At 36.0% G+C, this 19,853-nt stretch overlaps 1 protein-coding gene across 1 annotated transcript in view; it reads left to right on the top strand.

Moving 5' to 3' along the window:
- BIRC6 (baculoviral IAP repeat containing 6) overlaps positions 1–19,853 on the top strand; it is a 268,010-nt gene that overhangs the window by 61,447 nt on the left and 186,710 nt on the right. Inside the window, 7 exon segments of the mRNA XM_082427081.1 lie at positions 2,097–2,234; positions 9,157–9,350; positions 12,429–12,540; positions 14,878–14,960; positions 18,803–19,025; positions 19,108–19,272; positions 19,636–19,654. Of these exon segments, the coding sequence (XP_082283207.1) occupies positions 2,097–2,234; positions 9,157–9,350; positions 12,429–12,540; positions 14,878–14,960; positions 18,803–19,025; positions 19,108–19,272; positions 19,636–19,654 (934 nt within the window).

Raw genomic sequence — 19,853 nt, 5'->3', positions numbered from 1 at the left:
TTGAAATAAGTATCAATATGCTTTTCTACTTAATGTAGTTTCAGACTTACTAGCTGTTGAATGAAATTAGGTTGTCCTTTGAGGATATTATGTATGTATCCCTATAATAACAAAGAAGTATGAACTGTACAGGTTATACCACTGTAACAGAGGCCCCAAAATACAATGGCTTAAACAAGATAGTTTCTTTCCAGTAACATACTGGGCTGAGTTATAGGGACAGCTTTGTTTACCTCAACACTTAGCTTCCATTTCCTGAGTCCAAGACAGCTGCTTCAAGTCTCATTACTTCCCAGTCTTAAGGAAAAGGTGGGCAAAAGGCCAGGGGAGCACACTGGTATTACCCACCCTCCTTCTCTCCTTTTCCTCTCACCTACCTCCCTCATCCTCTCCTTCCCTCTCTTCCCCTCCTTCATTTTTCTTGTTCTCTTTTACAAACTCTTTCACATATGCCCTTTTCATATTTACTCCATTGGCCAGAATTTAGTCACATGGCCACATTAAGCTGAGGTGGTTCTTTTTTCTTTAATATTAAAAAAGAAGGAATAAATAGTAATGGACAACCAGTAATCTTTGCTATGTATCATGTTTCTTAACAATTCCAGTTTAAAATTTCAGCCATATGTATTTTTCTGTGTTACATATTCATTACTTAATTTGTAAGTCTATCCTGACTTAAATCCTTTTGTGTGAGTTGATGTTCGTATCATGTAATTTGAAAGTACATTTTTCCAGATTTATCAGATTTTAAATCATCTCAGAATATAAAAGATTATAATGCTGTACTTCCTAATAAAGTGAGATATTATTTCTGTGTTCATCCCAAGTTGTTGATTATTAATTGTTTTGCATTTGGCAGATTGATATGATTAATTGATAAAAATCAATATAGCATATTTCCCATTTTTAGGACATGAAAAGTGTTAATGTGTGAATTTTAAGTGCAGTTTAAATGTTTTATTCCCTCTTTGGAAGGCTTTTTGTAAAAAAAGAGTACCAATGTATATCTACTTAGATTTCATATTTAGTGTCATATCACAGTCATCTAGTATATGTTAATATTGAAAGCATGTTGCTAAAGGTTTGAGTTCTGAAAACAGAGTAGCCATCTTTTTGTCATCAGAATATCTGGATCGGGGGCATGTCTAAAATCTTCGGACAGAGAATTAATTAGTTCTACTTGTACTGAACATTTTTTCCTCTCCTACTTTAAGGAACTTAGACCAGGTGATATCTTAATAAAGGATATATACATCATAGCCTACAATGAAAGATGGTATTAAACTGTTGGGTTTTAAAAGGAACTACAGAATTACAATAAAATAGTTGAACATTTATATGAAATGGACCGTCAAGTCAATATTTTTCCTACTACTCTGACCTAAATGCTAGATATTTAGCCAGCTTCTGCCACCTCCTCCACCTTGCCAGCTCATAATATCTGTTGCTGGTCTTCTTTCTTTCTACATAAATAATTACAGCTCTCTTGTTCATGTAGTATTGTTTGTAGTCCTTCCACCATCCCAGGCATCCTTTCTTGCATCACAGTTGTTTGTTACTGTCTTGCCTAAAGAATGGGGTCCTGGGTTTGGTTGGATTAGTGTGGATGTGTTCTTTTCCATATATTGCCCAAATATTTCTGTTAATGTAGTTCATATTGAATATGTGGGTAACAATGCAAAGGGCTTTTTTTTTTTATTACCTGCTGACTTAGCGAGTGACCCCTCTTAAGATTTTGCATAGTTTGAGTATTTAAAGCTCATTGGAGGACTTTACATTTATGTCTTTACATTTTTATCTCTTTTACTTTTGTTCATGGTTTCAGCTTAGCCAGTTTTTTCTATCTTGCTTTGGCTTATAAAAGCTTCTATGTACTAAACCTTTACTATGTGGTACTACACTGAATACATTGCTTTATCTCATTTAATTTTGTAACAGCCCTTCAAGTCATTATTTGATTTAACTAAGTTTGTTTAAAAAACGTAAAAGTAGGAAGCTTTAGTATAGTACCTATCAGAATTAAAATATTTGTATAAGAATCTGAATTTAACATTTTTGGTTGTGGTTAATTTTTTGTGATCATCTTTTTTATTTAGGCACAACAGCTCTTATCTGCATGTTTAGAAAAGGTAGATATTTCTAGTACGGAGGGTTATGATTTGTTCATCACACAGCTCAAAGATGGTTTGAAAAATACATCTCATGAGACTGCAGCAAACCACAAAGTTGCTAAGGTAAGAAGTTAAAAAAAAAATTACCTTGTTTGGGGTTATAATAGAAAGAACACCTCTATACTTTTGCCTTTCTCCGTCCTCCCCACACTGATGACTAAGGATGTCTGTGGGAGATGGTGCTTTGAATTAAATCCTTGGATATATTTCATTAATTTTTCTGTGTTTTTCTTTTAACATCTTTTCTAAGTTGTAAATGTAATACATATACAATTTTTATATTGAAGGTATAAAAGGTAGAAGGTAAAAGCTATCTTTCTAAAAATAACTTTTGCATCTATAAATATGTTTTTTTCTCGAGTACAGTTGAAATTATACTAAAATATTGTGATGTACTGTCTTAGTCTGTTTGGGCTGCTATAACGGAATACCACCGACTGAGTGATATTTCTTCTGCTGAAGTCCTTCTTCGTGGGTCATAGCTGGTACCTTCTCACTGTGTCCTTACATGGTGGAAAAGGCAAGGGATCTCTCTGGAACCTCTTTTATAAAGAGGACTCCACCCTCATGCCCTAGTACCTCCCAAAGGCCCTACTTACTAATAACCCTCCCCTTTGGGGGTTAGAATTTCAACAGATGAATTTTGGGGGGACACAAACATTCAGATTATAGCATATACCATGCTTTTTTCATTGAAGGATGTATCTTGAGTATCTTTTCATATCAGTCCTCATAGATCATCTGTATTCTTCCTAATATTTACATTGAAGTTTATTTTTATAGATTTACCATGATTTTATGAACCCTTATTCCATTGATGGGACATTTTTATTTAGTGAAACAGAAATCATACTGTGTATTTCAACAGAGAGAATTTACTGTAAGGAATTGACTTAATATGTGTATGAGAACTGAAAAAGTGCAAAGGAAACCCTGAAGTAATACACAGATGGTACCTATGGGAATCAGCACTCACCTCAGTCTGAAGGAACGAGAGGTTAGGATTTTTAGAACCTAGATACTTAAAAACTTAGAGAATAGGCCCCATGGGTCTGGGACTCAGACTTCTGAGGAGGAGTTGTTATCCAGTAGGTACCTCAGGAGCTTGGAGGTTGGAACTTGATGAACTGAGCCTCATATTTCTGAAGAGAGATGCTACTAGGCTAATGTTAGTGCCTCTGAGGGAGCTCTGTGAAACTGGTCCTGGGAATGCTAAGAAAACAAAACAAAAAACCTCTAAAGACCAGAAGAATCACCAGGTCCTTTGCTAAAACAATAGTGATAGCAATGACAAGTAATAGCAAGGAGCAAGTCTTTCTCCCCTCATCAGGCTTTCCAGTTTCCATCCTGTGTTCCTTTTGTCAGAACTTAACAGCCAGGAAACTGGTTGGCAAAGAAGAAATAATAGTTTACAGAATCCCAGCCCAAACATGATGGAGAAGAGAGAAAAGGGTAGGTTTGGACCCGAGAGACAGTAGTTTAATAACTGGCACATGCCACTCCTTTGGCTACTCAGCATCTCCATACATACCATCTATATGTGTTTGAACTTTCATACAACAAAAATATTATGCTTTTACTTAACAAGACGTACTGTTCCTTTTTACAAATGAAGATATTCTCTCCCCGTCCCCAGAACAGACACAAAGTTCCAACAGATATTTTATCCATCCCTAGGTGATATTAACTACTCCTAAAATTTATAGTTTCAAGCGTTTAGGTAACAGAACCGTGCTACCTAAAGACTAAATTAATTACAACCAAAAATTCTTACGTAAAATAATGTCTGTCTCTCTGTATCTATCTAAATATATATTCATCTATCATTTATGTAATAAAGGAAGAAAATATATTTAGTTGCTGTATCCCTCAGTTCTATAATGGTCTGTAATATCAAGAGGATATATTTGATATTTACAGCCTCTTTCTTCTCCTGCCTATTCCGTATTCCCTTTGTCCTCAGCCAGCACCTCAACTGGTCAGGTGTCTTTACATGGTCAAGTGACTCAAGGCTTCACTCTTGCAGGATCCAAATCTTCTGTGGTACTGTGTTAAGTTGTACTTGTCCTTTCACTGTTACTATTGGATGTGGAAGAGCTTAGAAGCACCCTAGAGAATCTCCTGGATTGTAATTAAGTTCTCCTTGCTCCTGTTATTTAGCATCAATCCAATTTCCCTGTGTCTGTCAGTTTTCATCATACCAACCAGTAGAATAAGCACCTTCTTTGCCTTATGATTCAGTGACAAGAGGAACCCAAAATTGCTGGGTAGCAGTATCAACACCTAATTCAATGGAACCATTGTACCCTTGGTGGAACATTCCTTCCTTGACACAAGACCTCTAGAGCCTAGAGCTTAAAAAAGAAGTCTTTGAACGGATTATTACGTATAATAGCAACCCTCCTAGGAGAAACTGTGTCATGTGTTTTTTGCTGATTGAGAGCATATACATAATCCTGTAAGGCAGAACTCCAGACTTTCATATGTCTCTCTCAGTTAGTACTGAAGATGAGTCTTTGGTAAGGCATCACACCTTTTTGTCAGGTCAGCTCCTTCTGTATGATACCCTGGTAAGACCAGTCAATTTCATGGGCAAGAGCCCATTGCTGCCTTTTTTTTTTTTTTTTTTTTTTGAAGTGCTTTCTTGGTCAGAAGCAAAAAGCAAAGTTGTATGGAATACTTTGTTGGTACATAAGCCATTCTGTTAGTCCACAGTAGTGGTTTAAATTAATTTATTTTTTTAAATTTTTGGCTGTGTTGGGTCTTTGTTTCTGTGCGAGGGCTTTCTCTAGTTGTGGCAAGCGGGGGCCACTCTTCATCGCGGTGCGCGGGCCTCTCACTATCGCGGCCTCTCTTGTTGCGGAGCACAAGCTCCAGACGCGCAGGCTCAGTAATTGTGGCTCACGGGCCCAGTTGCTCCGCGGCATGTGGGATCTTCCCAGACCAGGGCTCGAACCCGTGTCCCCTGCATTGGCAGGCAGATTCTCAACCACTGCGCCACCAGGGAAGCCCCACAGTAGTGGTTTAATATTATGGCAGAGCATTGTGGGCAGAACATATAAATGCACATCCAGAATACGTGTCTATTACAGTGAAGACAAATTGCTACCCAGTCTGTGACTGAAGGAATCCAATATAATCAACCTGCAATCAGATAGTTGGCTCTTTCTTCTGGATAATGGTGTCATATTGGTGGCTCAGCTTTGGTATTTGCCATTGGCAGGTTAACCTGCCATTAGCCTGCTCAGTCCTGGTGAGAGGAAGTTAATGTTGGGCCTGTACGTACCTTCTGTCTCTGTTGCCATGGCATTTTGCATACAGGTCCATTGAGCAAGCACTGGAGTGGGTATGGCCAGAGGGTGAGTGACATTCATATAGTGTGTATAATTTGCCCATCTCCTCTAGAATGGATGCCTTTTTTTAAAAAAATTATTTATTTATTTATTTTTGGCTGTGTTGGGTTTTCGTTTCTGTGCAAGGGCTTTCTCTAGTTGCGGCAAGCGGGAGCCACTCTTCATCACGGTGCGCGGGCCTCTCACTATCGTGGCCTCTCTTGTTGCGGAGCACAGGCTCCAGACGCACAGGCTCAGTAGTTGTGGCTCACGGGCCTAGTTGCTCCGCGGCATGTGGGATCTTCCCAGACCAGGGCTCGAACCCATGTCCCCTGCATTAGCAGGCAGATTCTCAACCACTGCGCCACCAGGGAAGCCCTAGAATGGATGCCTTTTGATGAGCATTCACGTATTTCACAAATATTTTCACACTGTGTTTATTTTGAGAGGTCTGTCCAAAGACCTTAACCCTTGACTTCCTTGTTAACAATCTTCCAATCCTGATCCTTCCAAATTCCTGAACATCTAGCCAAAACATTAGCTACTGTCCATTAATCATTGAGGACCTTTACTTCTGGCCAACTCTCAATCCAGACAAAGAGAACAGCCAAATGAACTGGTTGAAGTTCTGACCACTGAGAAGATTTCACCTTCACCACTGTCCTGATTGGGACTGTGATGCTGCAGCCATCCACTTTGGGATGGTACCCACATAATGTGCAGAACCATCTGTATGTCACAGCTAAAGGTTTTCTTCCTCAATTATCTCATCATAAGGAGTTCCCCTCTGAAGCCATCAACGTGGAATGAGAAAGGAGTCATAAAGAGTAGGTATTGTGGAAATCTGAGCTACTTGATTATTCAGCTGGTTCAAAATTGAATTGCCTTTTGGATTTCTCAAGACTGATTTCTTATAAACCACTTAATGAAGGCTAGCCCTCATACCCAGTATTATGGTTTGGTGTGTCAGATAACACCTAGTTTGTGGTGAACAACTCTGATTGCATAGACATTTGTCTCATGGGTAGGTATTTCTATCAGGGACTACTAAGAAGCCAGGAGCTGTTTCTCAAAAGGAGAAGAGTTATTTACAGGAACGGGCATGGCTTTGCCCTAGCGTTCTGCTACGTGATTGTCCCAGAGACTCCTGATAGGATCTTTACTTGCGACAGACACTTCTAGTGTCATTGAATATGCTCACAAGGTACAAGTGGTAGAGCATCTTGCAATTCAGCCTGGACATGCTACCAGAGCTTCTTGTGCCTTATGTATTATTTGATAATTGAGTTAGAGCAGCATACTCAAATATGCTGAACACTGGGGTCCAAAATCCACTTAGGCCCACCGAGCATTGTGCCTCTTTTCATTGTTTGCCTTTACAAGTTATAGTAACTTATCTTTCACCTTGGAGGAAATATCCTGACATGCCCAGACTACTGGACCTTTAGAAACTTCAAAGAGATTGTAGGACTCTGAGTTTTTCTGGGGATTATTGATTCTCTCTGGCTTGCATGTGTCTTACTAAGACACTTAAGTTCCTTGCTACTTCCCCCTCATCTGGACCAGTTAGTGTGATGTTACTAATGTAGTAGACCAAGGTGGTGACCTGCAGAATGTTGGGTTGATCAGGATCTCTACAGACTAGATTATGGTAAAGAGCATGAGTCCTAGGGTAAGACTGTGCAGATTTATTGTTTCTGCCAGATAGACGCAGTCTACTTTTGGATGGCCCTAAAAATTAGTATAGACAAAAAAGTATTTGACAGAATTGTAGCTGCCTACAAAATATCAAGGGATTTGTTGATTTGCTTCAGTAAAAATACCTCATCTGGAACAGCAGCTACAGTTGAAGTCATCACCTGATTTTACAGTCCACAGTCATTCTTCAAGATCCATTTACGTTTGCATGGGCCAAATAGGTCAGTTAAATGGAGGTGAGATAATTTGATTACCTCTGTATCTTTCAGGTCTAGTATAGTGACATTAATCTCAGAAATTTCCTCAGGATGTGGCATTGCTTTTGTTTAGTAGCTTTGTAGAAAAAATGAAAGTTCTAGGGGCTTCCATTTGGCCTTTCTTACTTTAGTAGTCCTCCAAGAGGATCAGAGAAACAGTGTAGGAATTTTTCTAGTTGCCTATTCTATTTCTCTTCCAGTTGTACATTTGGGAAGTAGAGAAATAGCTACGAGATAGGTCTGGGGATCCACAGAGCTCATTGAGACAGCTTCGGGCCAAAATTCCACCAATCACTTCACCATCATGTCCCCACTTTCACTAGTGGACCACAGTGATGTTTTAGGTCAGTTCAGTGTTACTATCTTGTGATGCCTGAAAGATCACAATATTTTCTCTTCCCTAGTGCACAGTGACTACAGTGAATGCCCACAGGTGCCTTTGGGGAAGGCTTGGAGTATGATTTGCAGTGTGGAGTTGGGGCATTGTTGTAGGGTCCTTTCTCAAGGGGATTTGGCCTCCATTTCAACCAAGAGGCTCTGGGTCTATGAGCAGATTAGGTCTAGAAACAAAGTAAGAGCTTCTCTCTCTCTGTCTCTTAGGTAATTGAAGTCATGTTTCTGGCCACAAGTTTTTCCAGTAATATAGATGAGTAGTAATTTAGTAGGCTGCCTAGAGTGTATTAGACAGAATGGAAACCATTCATAGGCAAGCAGGAACAGGATATAAAGATGAAATTACTTTATAGACTTATTTCTCTTGGAGATTAAGACTTAGCATTTTTTGCAGTCTAACTTCTTGAGTAATTATTTTAATATTAAATAATTGTAGTTAACATTTATTGAAGGCTTACTCTGTTAGACACTGTACCAATCCTCACTTGAATTCTTGTGAAAACATTATGTGAATAGGTATTTGTTTTTTCCCATTTCACAGAAGCAGGAAATTGAAGTTAATTTGACAAGGGTCTCATGGTTGATGGAGAAGCTGGGCTTAGAATCCAAGTCTGTGTGACAATAAGGTCTATGCTTTAGATACTTTGCTGGATTATGGTGACAACAAAAAATACAACATCTGAAGTAAATCTTCATATAACCCAGTAGTGATGAATTGTACAACTATATATTTATGAGTGGAGATATTTAAGTGCCTAGTTTATGCTTAACATTGTGTATGTGCTGGAGGAATGTGAAAAATGACAGATGATTTTATTTATTTAAAATTTTAATTTTTATTTATTTATTTTTACATCTTTATTGGAGTATAATTGCTTTACAATGTTGTCTTAGTTTCTGCTGTATAACAAAGTGAATCAGCTGTATGTATACACATATCCCCATATCCCCTCCCTCTTGAGCTTCCCTTCCATCCTCCCTATCCCACCCTTCTAGATCGTCAAAAAACGTTGAGCTGATCTCCTTGTGCTATGCAGCAGCTTCTCACTACAGATGATTTTAGTTATCCTTAATTGTGGATGAGATATGTAAGAAGATGTGCTACCATTTGGTTCTAAACTTTCTTTTTCAGGATGGTTAGTTTCATTTTTTATGTAATTGCAGGTTCTTACTTTAAATGATAAATTAATGGAGTAAACTCACTTGAGACTATAAATAGTTCTTTATCTTATAATGTATAAATCATGGTTTTGGTGAAAACTATTGAGTATGTTTTCCTTTGCTTACACTCCTGTTCTGTTTCAGTGGGCCACAGTTACATTTCATCTTCCTCATCATGTGTTGAAGTCCATTGCCAGTGCCATTGTGAATGAACTTAAGAAAATAAATCAAAATATTGCTGCCTTACCTGTGGCGTCCTCAGTGATGGACAGATTGTCTTACCTCTTACCTAGTGCACGTCCAGAACTTGGGGTGGGGCCAGGTCGTTCTGTGGACAGGTATGACCTTGCTTATAAAAAGATGTGACAGTGAGATTGAATTGATAAGTTTTTTGATTAACAAAGAATAACTGTAAAATTTGATTGTGATTTTAAAAATTTCAGAATATTTTTGAAAACCACTCAGATTTTTATTTCTCTTAAAATACTGAAGTAAAGTAAACTACTCCTTGACTTGTTGTTAAACAATTTCTTTTGGTGCCTGGAAAGTATTTAAAGGGATTATGAAACTATATTTTTAAAATTCCATGTTTGTACTTGCTTAGTAAATATTTGAGTCAACTTAAAAATATTATAATTATTAAATATATATGAATTATTTTGCCTTGATGAAATTTTGTGACCTTTGGCATAAATTTTGGTAAATTAAAAGACTCTGCCAGAATCTGAATATAAGAGCCATATATTATTTCCTACTTAAAAAATGAACAGAGTTAAAAAAGCAATTAGGGCAATTTTGTGGGTTTTTTTGTTTGTTTGTTTTTGTTTTTCTAGGGCAATTTTGAATTAAGATTTTTATGCTGCCTGCCCTGGATTTAAACAGAGTATTATAAAAAACCATACCTCAGTCATTATTTTCTTCACTAGAGATTTATTGGAGTTCTGCTTTGTATAGAACTAACTAAAAAGTCAGTAATGCATTCATTGAAAAACTTAAATGATTTGTTATTTGAAATAAAATTTATCAGTACTGAAGTTTAGAAATGCTTTACTGAGATATTAAATTTAGCAGTTTTGATAAATTCACATTTCCCTTTCCATGTAGCATTTTACATTTTCACTTTTTCATTGAATGTGAATTGTAACTGCCTATGCTGTTTTCTGAAGTACATTTATAAAGAGTACATGCTGATGTAGCAAAAATATTACTGAATGAGTTAACCTTTAACTTCTGTTATCTTAAGTATTGCTCCCCCCACTCCCGCCCCGCCTGCTGCACTGTGCGGCTTGTGGGATCCCAGTTCTCTGACCAGGGATTGAATCCGGGCCCCTGGCAGCAAAAGCACGGAGTCTCAACCACTGGGCAGCCAGGGAATTCCCGTATAGCTCTTATATTAGTTTGCAATATTTATTAGTTTATCCTTTTGTAAACTGAAACTGCTTAATCAATTGCCCTTTTTTTGTTAAGTGATTTTATTATTATGTAAATAACTTCTCTTGGTTGTTAACATTTGGGAAGAATTTTTGTATTCCATAGTAATATTGCTATGTCTAACTTTTGGGCAAAATGTGGAGACTTTCATTTTTAATCTTATTAACTGTCAGATGATATGTGCTGTGGCTATCATTAAAATGTTCTTTGGAATATGTCCGGAGAGGGGGAGAAAAAGGAAAAGTATGTATTTATAATAAATGTTTCTTATCTGAGAGACATGCCTATTTTGAGATTATAATTTCAGAGCTATTTTCTTTGCAATCAGTAGGAGAGTATCTAAAGAACTCAGTGCAAGCTGTCGTAAATGGTTTATTTTAGAAAATGCATTCATTAGATGGGATTTTCAGTGTTTCTGGAGGTGTTAAAATGTCTCAAAGTATTAATTTTGATATAGCCTGTGGTGTTTATTTCATTAAATATGAATCTAGGAACCTTATGAAAACCTTGATGAGCTCTGTTGGAGGTTTGAGTAAGGGTCTACTGGATGCTATTGCTGTTTTGTTTGGTAATATAACTAAATGGACAGGTTTTCTGTTTTGAGACTGACACAGATCTTTCAAGACATCTATAGCCTGTAGATGATAAAACTTTTCTAACTCAACAATTTTTTTAAAAAATTTCATTTATTTATTTTTGGCTGTGTTGGATCTTTGTTGCTGCGTGAGGGCTTTCTCTAGTTGCAGTGAGTGGGGACTACTCTTCGTTGCATGGGCTTCTCATTGTGGTGGCTTCTCTTTTTGCAGTGCATAGGCTCTAGGTGTGTGGGCTTCAGTAGTTGTAGCACACGGGCTCAGTAGTTGTGGCACACAGGCCCTAGAGTGCGCGGGCTTCAGTAGTTGCGGTGCGTGGGCTCAGTAGTTGCTGTGCACGGGCTCTAGGGTGCATGGGCTTCAGTAGTTGGGGTGCACAGGCTCAGTAGTTGTGGCTTGCGAGCTCTAGAGTGCAGGCTCAGTAGTTGTGGTGCATGGGCTTAGTTTCTCCACGACATGTGGGGTCTTCCTGGACCAGGGATTGAATCTGTGTCCTCTGCTTTGGCAGGTAGATTATTAACCACTGCACCACCAGCGAAGTGCCTGTTTTTCTTTTTTTTCAAATCAGAACACAACTATGAGTTAAACCTAAAGCTCTCTAGCAATATTATAGGAAACCATGCACTAATTTAAGGGAAGAATTTAAAGAAAAGTATTTTTCTGGTCTCTTTGTGATGACCTTTACCACTTTCTCTCTCTTTTTAAAAATCAGTTGCCCTTCTGTGTTAGGAAGAGGAAGCTCTGCTTATCAGTCCTTTCTTATTTGAAGCTGTTTGGACTTTTTCTAATTTTGGTAGTCTCCTTTAAAAAGATACTCTAGTATTGTTAAAGGTTTACTCTTAGTGAGCTAATGTATTTTAATGAAAACATATGTGAAGATTTCTTTTTTTTGATAATTCCCTGGAGAGTACAAGTTTCCTGGAAAAGGATTTCTCTGGAGAAAGAACATATAAATTGCTTTCTACTTAAAAAAAAAAAAATTAAACTAGAATATACTTTCTCAATATGGTTGAGATAAAACTACCATTCCTTTGGTTGTGGTTTTATCCATTTTTGCAAAACTTGTCACACGATGAAAGTGTAGGGTTCTCTGCCTCTGCATTTGCAGATTTTCTGCTCTCTGATTGCTAATTATGCAACATTGGTTAATTTAATCTCCCCAGGAATTGTTTATCAGTTGTAGCTATCTTATCACATTTCTTTTTTCCCTACTCTGTTCAAGGGAAGTTCCTAAAACTGATCATTTTTAATTTAAAATACAAATTTGAATTGGTAATTAGACATTCCCAGTTTGTGTTGATAATCCAGTAAACTTTTTTCTTCAGTGGTAGATAGTAGTGTCACTGTAATTTGATGCCTAACTTCGGTTACATAAAGTTTGTTTACTTTTAGATCATTGATGTATAGTGAAGCTAACAGACGGGAGACATTTACCTCATGGCCTCATGTAGGCTATAGATGGGCACAGCCAGATCCCATGGCTCAAGCTGGATTTTATCATCAGGTAAATAAGGCTGTCAAAAATTTCTTTTCAATATGACTTTGTAGCCTTTAGTAAAATTGTCAACATTTTAATACTTTTTCAGTCATTATACTAGTTTATGCACCCAGGTTCTGTGCTTGTGCGTATGTATGTAATGTGAGTTTTGTTCTTATACCTTTGATCTTAATACTGACTGGCTGTTTCCTATGTCACATACTGTGTATGAAAGGGGAAAACATTAAAAAAAAGTAACCAATCACTGAGTTAATGCTTTATAACTATTTTCTTTCAGATTATATATATGATAACTGATATATAATATGTTTATGTATACAGTTAATCAACAAACAGGCAGTGTTCTCCAGATTTGCGTCTTGAGAAGTGTTCTCTCTGGGTGTGTGTTTATTTTCAGTTTTGACTTATGCATTCATAACAGAGTAGTATGTGTTAGGGTAATGCAATAAAAGCAATAATACATTGCAGTTACTCTTGAAATTTTAATTTTATTGGGATTAAAAATTACCCATATATTAGATAACTATGGAAGCAGCATTGTGGGTAGTACAGTGTGACTTGAATACATATGTATTGAAGAATTGATTAAGAAATTATGTAGAAAGAGAAAGAATTAGGGAAAATAGTCATGGTTTTATGTAGGAAAAGAGGAGGGTGTACAGGTAAGGATGAGTGTGACAAAAAGACATGGGAATGGGACATTATAGAAAGCTTCGTGGAGCTAAAGTAGAGGAAGTTAAGAAAAATGAGTTTAGATGGGCATAATAAACCAGTTAAAGGAAACTTCAGCTGAATAATGTAGACTAGCTTACCACTGCTTTGCCATTGCTAAAGAAGCTGAGAAATCTAATAATTACATGTCAATTTACATAAAGCATGCATATTTAATTTTAGAACTGAATTAAACTTTGAATACATTGAAGTTACTGTCATAAAGAATCTTAAGAGTGATTATTCCTTTGTTATCCTGAAGTGTTCTTGAAGTATCTTAAACTAAGATTAAATCAGAAAACCATATATATTTGAAGATTTTATTCAGAGTTTGTCAAGTTTCCAGTTAAAGGTAGATTTATTTGGAGACTGGCTAATATTAAAATCACTGAATATGTTTTCCTAAGTTAAGGATTGAATAAGGACTATTTTTCTTAATAATTTATCTTCTTCCTTCTTATTTGGTGTCATTTCCTAAAACAGTCTGTTAGGTGATACCTTGATATTTTTTCTGTTGAGCTCTTGTTCATTGTATTCCTTTTTTTTTTTCCTTTTGGCCGCGCCATGCGGCTTGTGGGATCTTAGTTCCCTGACCAGGGATTGAACCCATGCCCCCTGCATTGGAAGCACGGAGTCTTAACCACTGGACCACCAGGGAAGTCCCTGTATTCCATTTTTGCAAAGATCAAATCATAGGTTTTCTAGAATCTTCTACCTGTATTAGGTGCTGATTATTCTCAGTCTTCTAAAAAATATAATATATTTACACCTGTAGACATAGTAAGTGCTAAGTAGAGTAAGTGTTCAAAAATATTAATATTAGTTTTTAGAGGTATATTTCAGTTCAGATTTAGATTTTATATATATATAAATGTCATTTTGTCATATGTGTCTTACTTAAAGAATGTTACCTTAATTACGTTCACTAGTTTGCTTTTCCATTTTTCTTGCCCTTTCTTATGTACTAGTATAGAATTCAGTTTTTAATAATAAACCTGTTAGACTATTTCCTTTCATATACTTAACTATATTTAAAATACTTTAGTAATACAATTAGAAGATGCTAGATCAGAGATTGAGGATGTGTGTGTAAGTGCTAAGTAGAGTAAGTGTTCAAAAATATTAATATTAGTTTTTAGAGGTATATTTCAGTTCAGATTTAGATTTTATATATATATAAATGTCATTTTGTCATATGTGTCTTACTTAAAGAATGTTACCTTAATTACGTTCACTAGTTTGCTTTTCCATTTTTCTTGCCCTTTCTTATGTACTAGTATAGAATTCAGTTTTTAATAATAAACCTGTTAGACTATTTCCTTTCATATACTTAACTATATTTAAAATACTTTAGTAATACAATTAGAAGATGCTAGATCAGAGATTGAGGATGTGTGTGTCTCCATATTTGATTTAGTGGTCATTTGCTGATGAAACATAATTTTTCAAGTAAGGCAGCAAATTTATAAACATTTGGGGATTAAAAGTGTATTGTTGAGGCCTAATAGTATAGGCTAATTTTCTTTTCCTCAATATGGAATTTTACCTAAAATTATGAACTTATTTAGAAGAGTTTTTATTAAGCAATTTTAATATTGATAAACCTTTTCTGTCTTCTTTATAAATTTGCAGCCTGCCTCATCTGGAGATGATAGAGCCATGTGTTTTACTTGTAGTGTATGTCTCGTCTGTTGGGAACCTACTGATGAACCTTGGTGAGTCTTGATATTTCTGAATGTAATAAGCTAAGTTCTATAAATGTGCTTCTAAATTTTATTTTTCTGATATCTGTATATTAATATTCTTGCCTTTTGTCATCTTTAGTTTTGCCTCTGTCCTAAGAGAATGAGGTAATGCTGTCTATGCTCTGTCACATCACTTGGCATACAGGATCTCTAATGTGTGACTTTCCAAGATGTGTACATGGGAGAAGTGCCAAAGAATGGAACTAGACTCTGACTGAAAACTAGAAGGCTATGATAAAATAAGTTTAAAAAGCATGATTAAATTCAGCAGTTTAGCCTTGTTCTTTTGAGGGCAGGTCATCAATAGGGAATCCATGGAGGAGGGCCTTTATGATTTACATTTCTAATTTTGAAGTAATTCTAGGGGGTCTGTGGTGGTTTTGAATTCTAGTGCATGAAAGTTTAGAACTTGGTTAAACAATAGAGATCATGTATTGGAACCTCATTTTTAGAAATAACTACTCTGAGGCCCTATTAATAGAAATAGTGGGACTTCCCTGGTGGCGCAGTGGTTAAGAATCCACCTGCCAATGCAGGGGACGTGGGTTCGAGCCCTGGTCCGGGAAGATCCCACATGCTGTGGGGCAACTAAGCCCGTGCGCCACAACTACTGAGCCTGTGCTCTAGAGCCCGTGAGCCACAACTACTGAGCCCACATGCCACAACTACTGAAGCCTGCATGCCTAGAGCCCGTGCTCTGCAACAAGAGAAGCCACCACAGTGAGAAGCCTGCGCACTGCAACGAAGAGTAGCCCCTGCTCGCCGCAACTAGAGAAAGCCCGCACGCGGCAACGAAGACCCAATGCAGCCAAAAATAAATAAATAAATAAATAAATAAAATAGTAATAATAGCAAATATTTGTATAATATGGTTTACTAGGTACCATCCTATGCATTTTATATATTTTTAACTCATTTAATTCTCACATTAGCTTTATGAAGTAGGTATTATTATCATCTCCATTTTATAGGAGGGAATTGAGAATATTCTCCAGTTTAATCCTTATAGTCACTCTATGAGATAAGAATTATTATACCATTTTAAAATAAAAAAAATAAAATTTGGTGAAGAGCATTTGGCTAGTAAGTCATGGAGCCAGGATTTGGTTTTAAGATATACCACTTATTTTGTACTGTAATTAGTTCGAGATCTCTGAATGTTAATCAGCTGATGTAAACTTGCTAAAGCCTATTAGAGTGTGCATGTGGATTCCAGGTTGCAGTGGGAAATACTGAAAATATGAAAAATTGAAATTTCATCTGCTGACTGAGAGTTGACTATGAGCAATTTCCAATTTAGGTTAAGGTTCTGTTTGGAATTTAGTCTTTTCCCCTAGAAACCATCTTTATATATATAGCAACCATTTTAACATGTATATTTTAGTTTCTTAGGCTGATCCTCAAAAAGTTATTTAACCCACACCTGAAAAATTATACCATTACATTATAGAATGTACCTTTATTCATAAATATTTTTCTGTGGGAAAGTTGATTCAGATTTCCAACTTGGGCTGTTTAAAACCCATCTTTTCTTGATATGGTCAGGAAATCAAGGGTTCTACCTTTTCTTTGCCCTGGGATTCAGGATTCCTCAAACTCTTAAACAGTTGGTAGAGTCTCTGAGGGCCTAGGGCCAGTGCTCCAAATAGATAGAGGGAATGGGATTGATGGGGGCTGGGGAACTGAGCCTGTGTACCTTCTGAAACTGAAAGGAGGAAAAGAATGAAGATTTTTCATTTTTAGGGGAAGATGGGACTCATATTTTGATGGTGGGAGTTGATAGAGCCACTTTGGAGGGAGATAGAACTTTAAAAAAATAAAATAAAATGGACCCCTTATTATCTAGCAGTTCCACTTCTAATTTACACTAGAGAATTAATTGCTCTTGTATGCGAGGAAGCACAAAATGGTCATGGTAGTGAAAAACTGGAAAATCTTACATGCCTCTCAGGAGGGGACTAGCTAAATAAAATATATTCATGTAATTGTCTATGATCCAACAGTTAAAGGAATGAACAGTTAGCTCTCTATTAATCACCAGTATCTTTTAGATATGTTATTGTATCAAGAAAGCTGTTGTAGAATGATTCATATAATAATATTGTTTATTTAAAATGAAAAAACCCCATATTTTCTGAATGTACATGTATGTGTATAAATTTATAAATATATTTTAGAAGTGTATTAAATTTGTAATAGTGGTTACCTGGAGGTGGGATAGGAGATTACTGGGGGTGGATATTATAACCGAAGTGGGTCTTTTGCTGTATTTCAGATAGTCATATGTCACTTGCGTAAATAAAATTTTAATTAAAAAGTTAAAACTCAGATTAAGAGAGAAAGATGGAAAGAGGAAAAATACCCTAGGGTTTGGCTGTGAGGGAATCCAGTTCAGATATCATGTGCCTGCAGATGCCATGTAAAAGCATTAACGTAAGACGCCTTGTGTACTGTAAATTGTCCAGGATTTATATATGGTTATAGGTAAGTTGTAGGTGCAGTGTAAAAAGAAATATGTATACCCCATGGAATATTTTACAAATATAGCTTTCCTTTCTTTGACATGGAAGTATAAAAATGGGTTTTAAAAAAACCCTCTTTGTTTTGGTGGTAGCATTCTCACATTTCAAATAATGCCTTGTAATTACAGCTAGTGAAAGTTTAAAAAAAAAAAAAAAGAATAACCAAAAAGAAATAAAGTAGTCACAAAGTTGGGCAGATAATTTTTAAGTGTTAAGTTGATCCTGCTTTAAATATTTGAGAAAATTTTTTAAGTCAGTATACCAGTCTTGATCTGAGGTCCTAGTATTTTATTCTTATTACACATATTAGGGTTTTCTAGTAAACTAATTTAACATTTCATTTTGCTCAGTAAGTATTTATGTGAAGGAAATAATGTACAAGCTATAGACATTATCCAAGTTTCTTTGAAGTTATTTGTCTGATGGAGTCTGATAGTGAATGTGAAAGGTGTATCTCTGTGTTTTTAATATATGTCATTTTATCCATACTCTAGAGATCTTTCTGCTTTCAGGTCTTTACTAAAAAAGTTTTTTGCAGTATGAATAGCATTTATAGAGTTTTATTGTATGCTGTTTATAGCTGTGGCCACTGTTATATAGATAGGTGGGTCTGTATCTACGTATGGATTATTATTTATTTATTTTAAAAACAGCTTTATTGAGATACCTTTGACATGTAAAAATTACATACATTTAAGGTGTACAATCTGATGTTTTAGTATATATACACAATGTGAAAAGATCACCATAATCAAGTTAATTAACATATCCATCACCTCTAATAGTTACCAGTTTGTGTGTGTTTGTGTGTTAAGAATATTTAATTCAAGATACATCCTCTTCACAAATTTCAAATATACAATATGGTAATGTTATCTTTTGTCACCATGCTGTAGAATACATAGAAAATTTTAGACTGAAACAAAGTAGTTATTTATTTAAAGCTGTGGGAAACCAGTGTGAAGAAATATAAGGAGATTAAACAGTTTTATCAGTATACTAATATGATAAAAATTTTACTGTATCATTTATTTCTGTTTCATCTCAGACTGGCTTTATTTGTAATCAGTTAAAGTGAACAATTGCTGTTAAAGTGAGTAGTTAACATGTTAGAGTGATCTCAGTAAAATGGAACAATTTGCTATTTAAGTCTTTAATTAAAGAATACTTTAAGTTCAACTAATTGTTTGTGTTTTTTTTTTAAAGAAAAAATATCTTGGAGTTCTCTTTTAGTGTACAGACTTAAGAGCAGCTGTTCAGTAAACTTTCCCTTCCTTAATTTGTGTAAAGGTCTGAACACGAGAGACACTCCCCAAACTGCCCGTTTGTGAAAGGTGAGCACACACAGAATGTGCCATTGTCAGTCACTCTTGCAACAAGCCCTGCGCAGCTGCCTTGCACGGATGGGACTGACAGAATATCTTGCTTTGGGTCCGGGAGCTGCCCTCACTTTCTAGCTGCTGCAACGAAACGAGGAAAGATCTGTATATGGGATGTTTCCAAACTTATGAAGGTATGTTTTAATTTTGAAGAAACATATTAGTAATCGAGAAAAAAATCCGTTGTAAATTTAGGCTTTTCGTTTATTTGTTTAGGTGCACTTAAAGTTTGAAATTAATGCATATGATCCAGCAATCGTACAACAGCTTATTCTCTCGGGAGAACCAAGCTCAGCAGTTGAATCTAGGAGACCAACTTTGGCATGGCTGGAAGACTCCTCTAGTTGCTCAGATATACCAAAATTGGAAGGAGATAGGTATGTACATTTGTTTTGATAATATTTATAGAAGTTAAGTGTTTTCCTAAATTGTATATTCTCTTAATTCTAATTAAAGAGGCAGAAAGCGTTGTTAGTCTCAAGAGATTAGAGACTCAGTGTTTGGTTAGAAATCTGAAAGAATTGTATGATTCTTGAAAGAAATTTTCATTCACAAACAGCATAGTCTATAAAATATACTTTATTTTCTATCTCAGTCTATGCCAGTTGGGAATAATCACACCATTGAAAAGTAAAGTCTAAATAATGAAATGAAATCCTTGGATTAGATTTGTAATTTTGCCTTCTCCTAAATCTTTTCATAGAACAGTTGAATCATTTGGTTCATTTCCCCTTTTTTCATTAGCAGCTAAAATATAGAAGTGGTAATGAATAGTGAAATAACCCATGGCTAGGCAAGCTGATCTAATTATTTAAAACAAATGTATCAGTAGTCAGCAATGAGTTGAGGTACAATAATTATTGCTAAGGAAAGATTCTGGTAGAATTGTTGTACTGGATTCTATTCAGCTTTTCCGGAGATTCATGATTTCTCTGGCTGTATTTGATCTATGTGGGGGAAAG

This window comes from Balaenoptera physalus (assembly GCF_965194825.1).
Source record: "Balaenoptera physalus genome assembly, chromosome: 15".
NCBI classification, from domain to species: Eukaryota; Metazoa; Chordata; class Mammalia; order Artiodactyla; family Balaenopteridae; genus Balaenoptera; species Balaenoptera physalus.
This window is presented reverse-complemented; position numbering and strand designations above follow the sequence as displayed.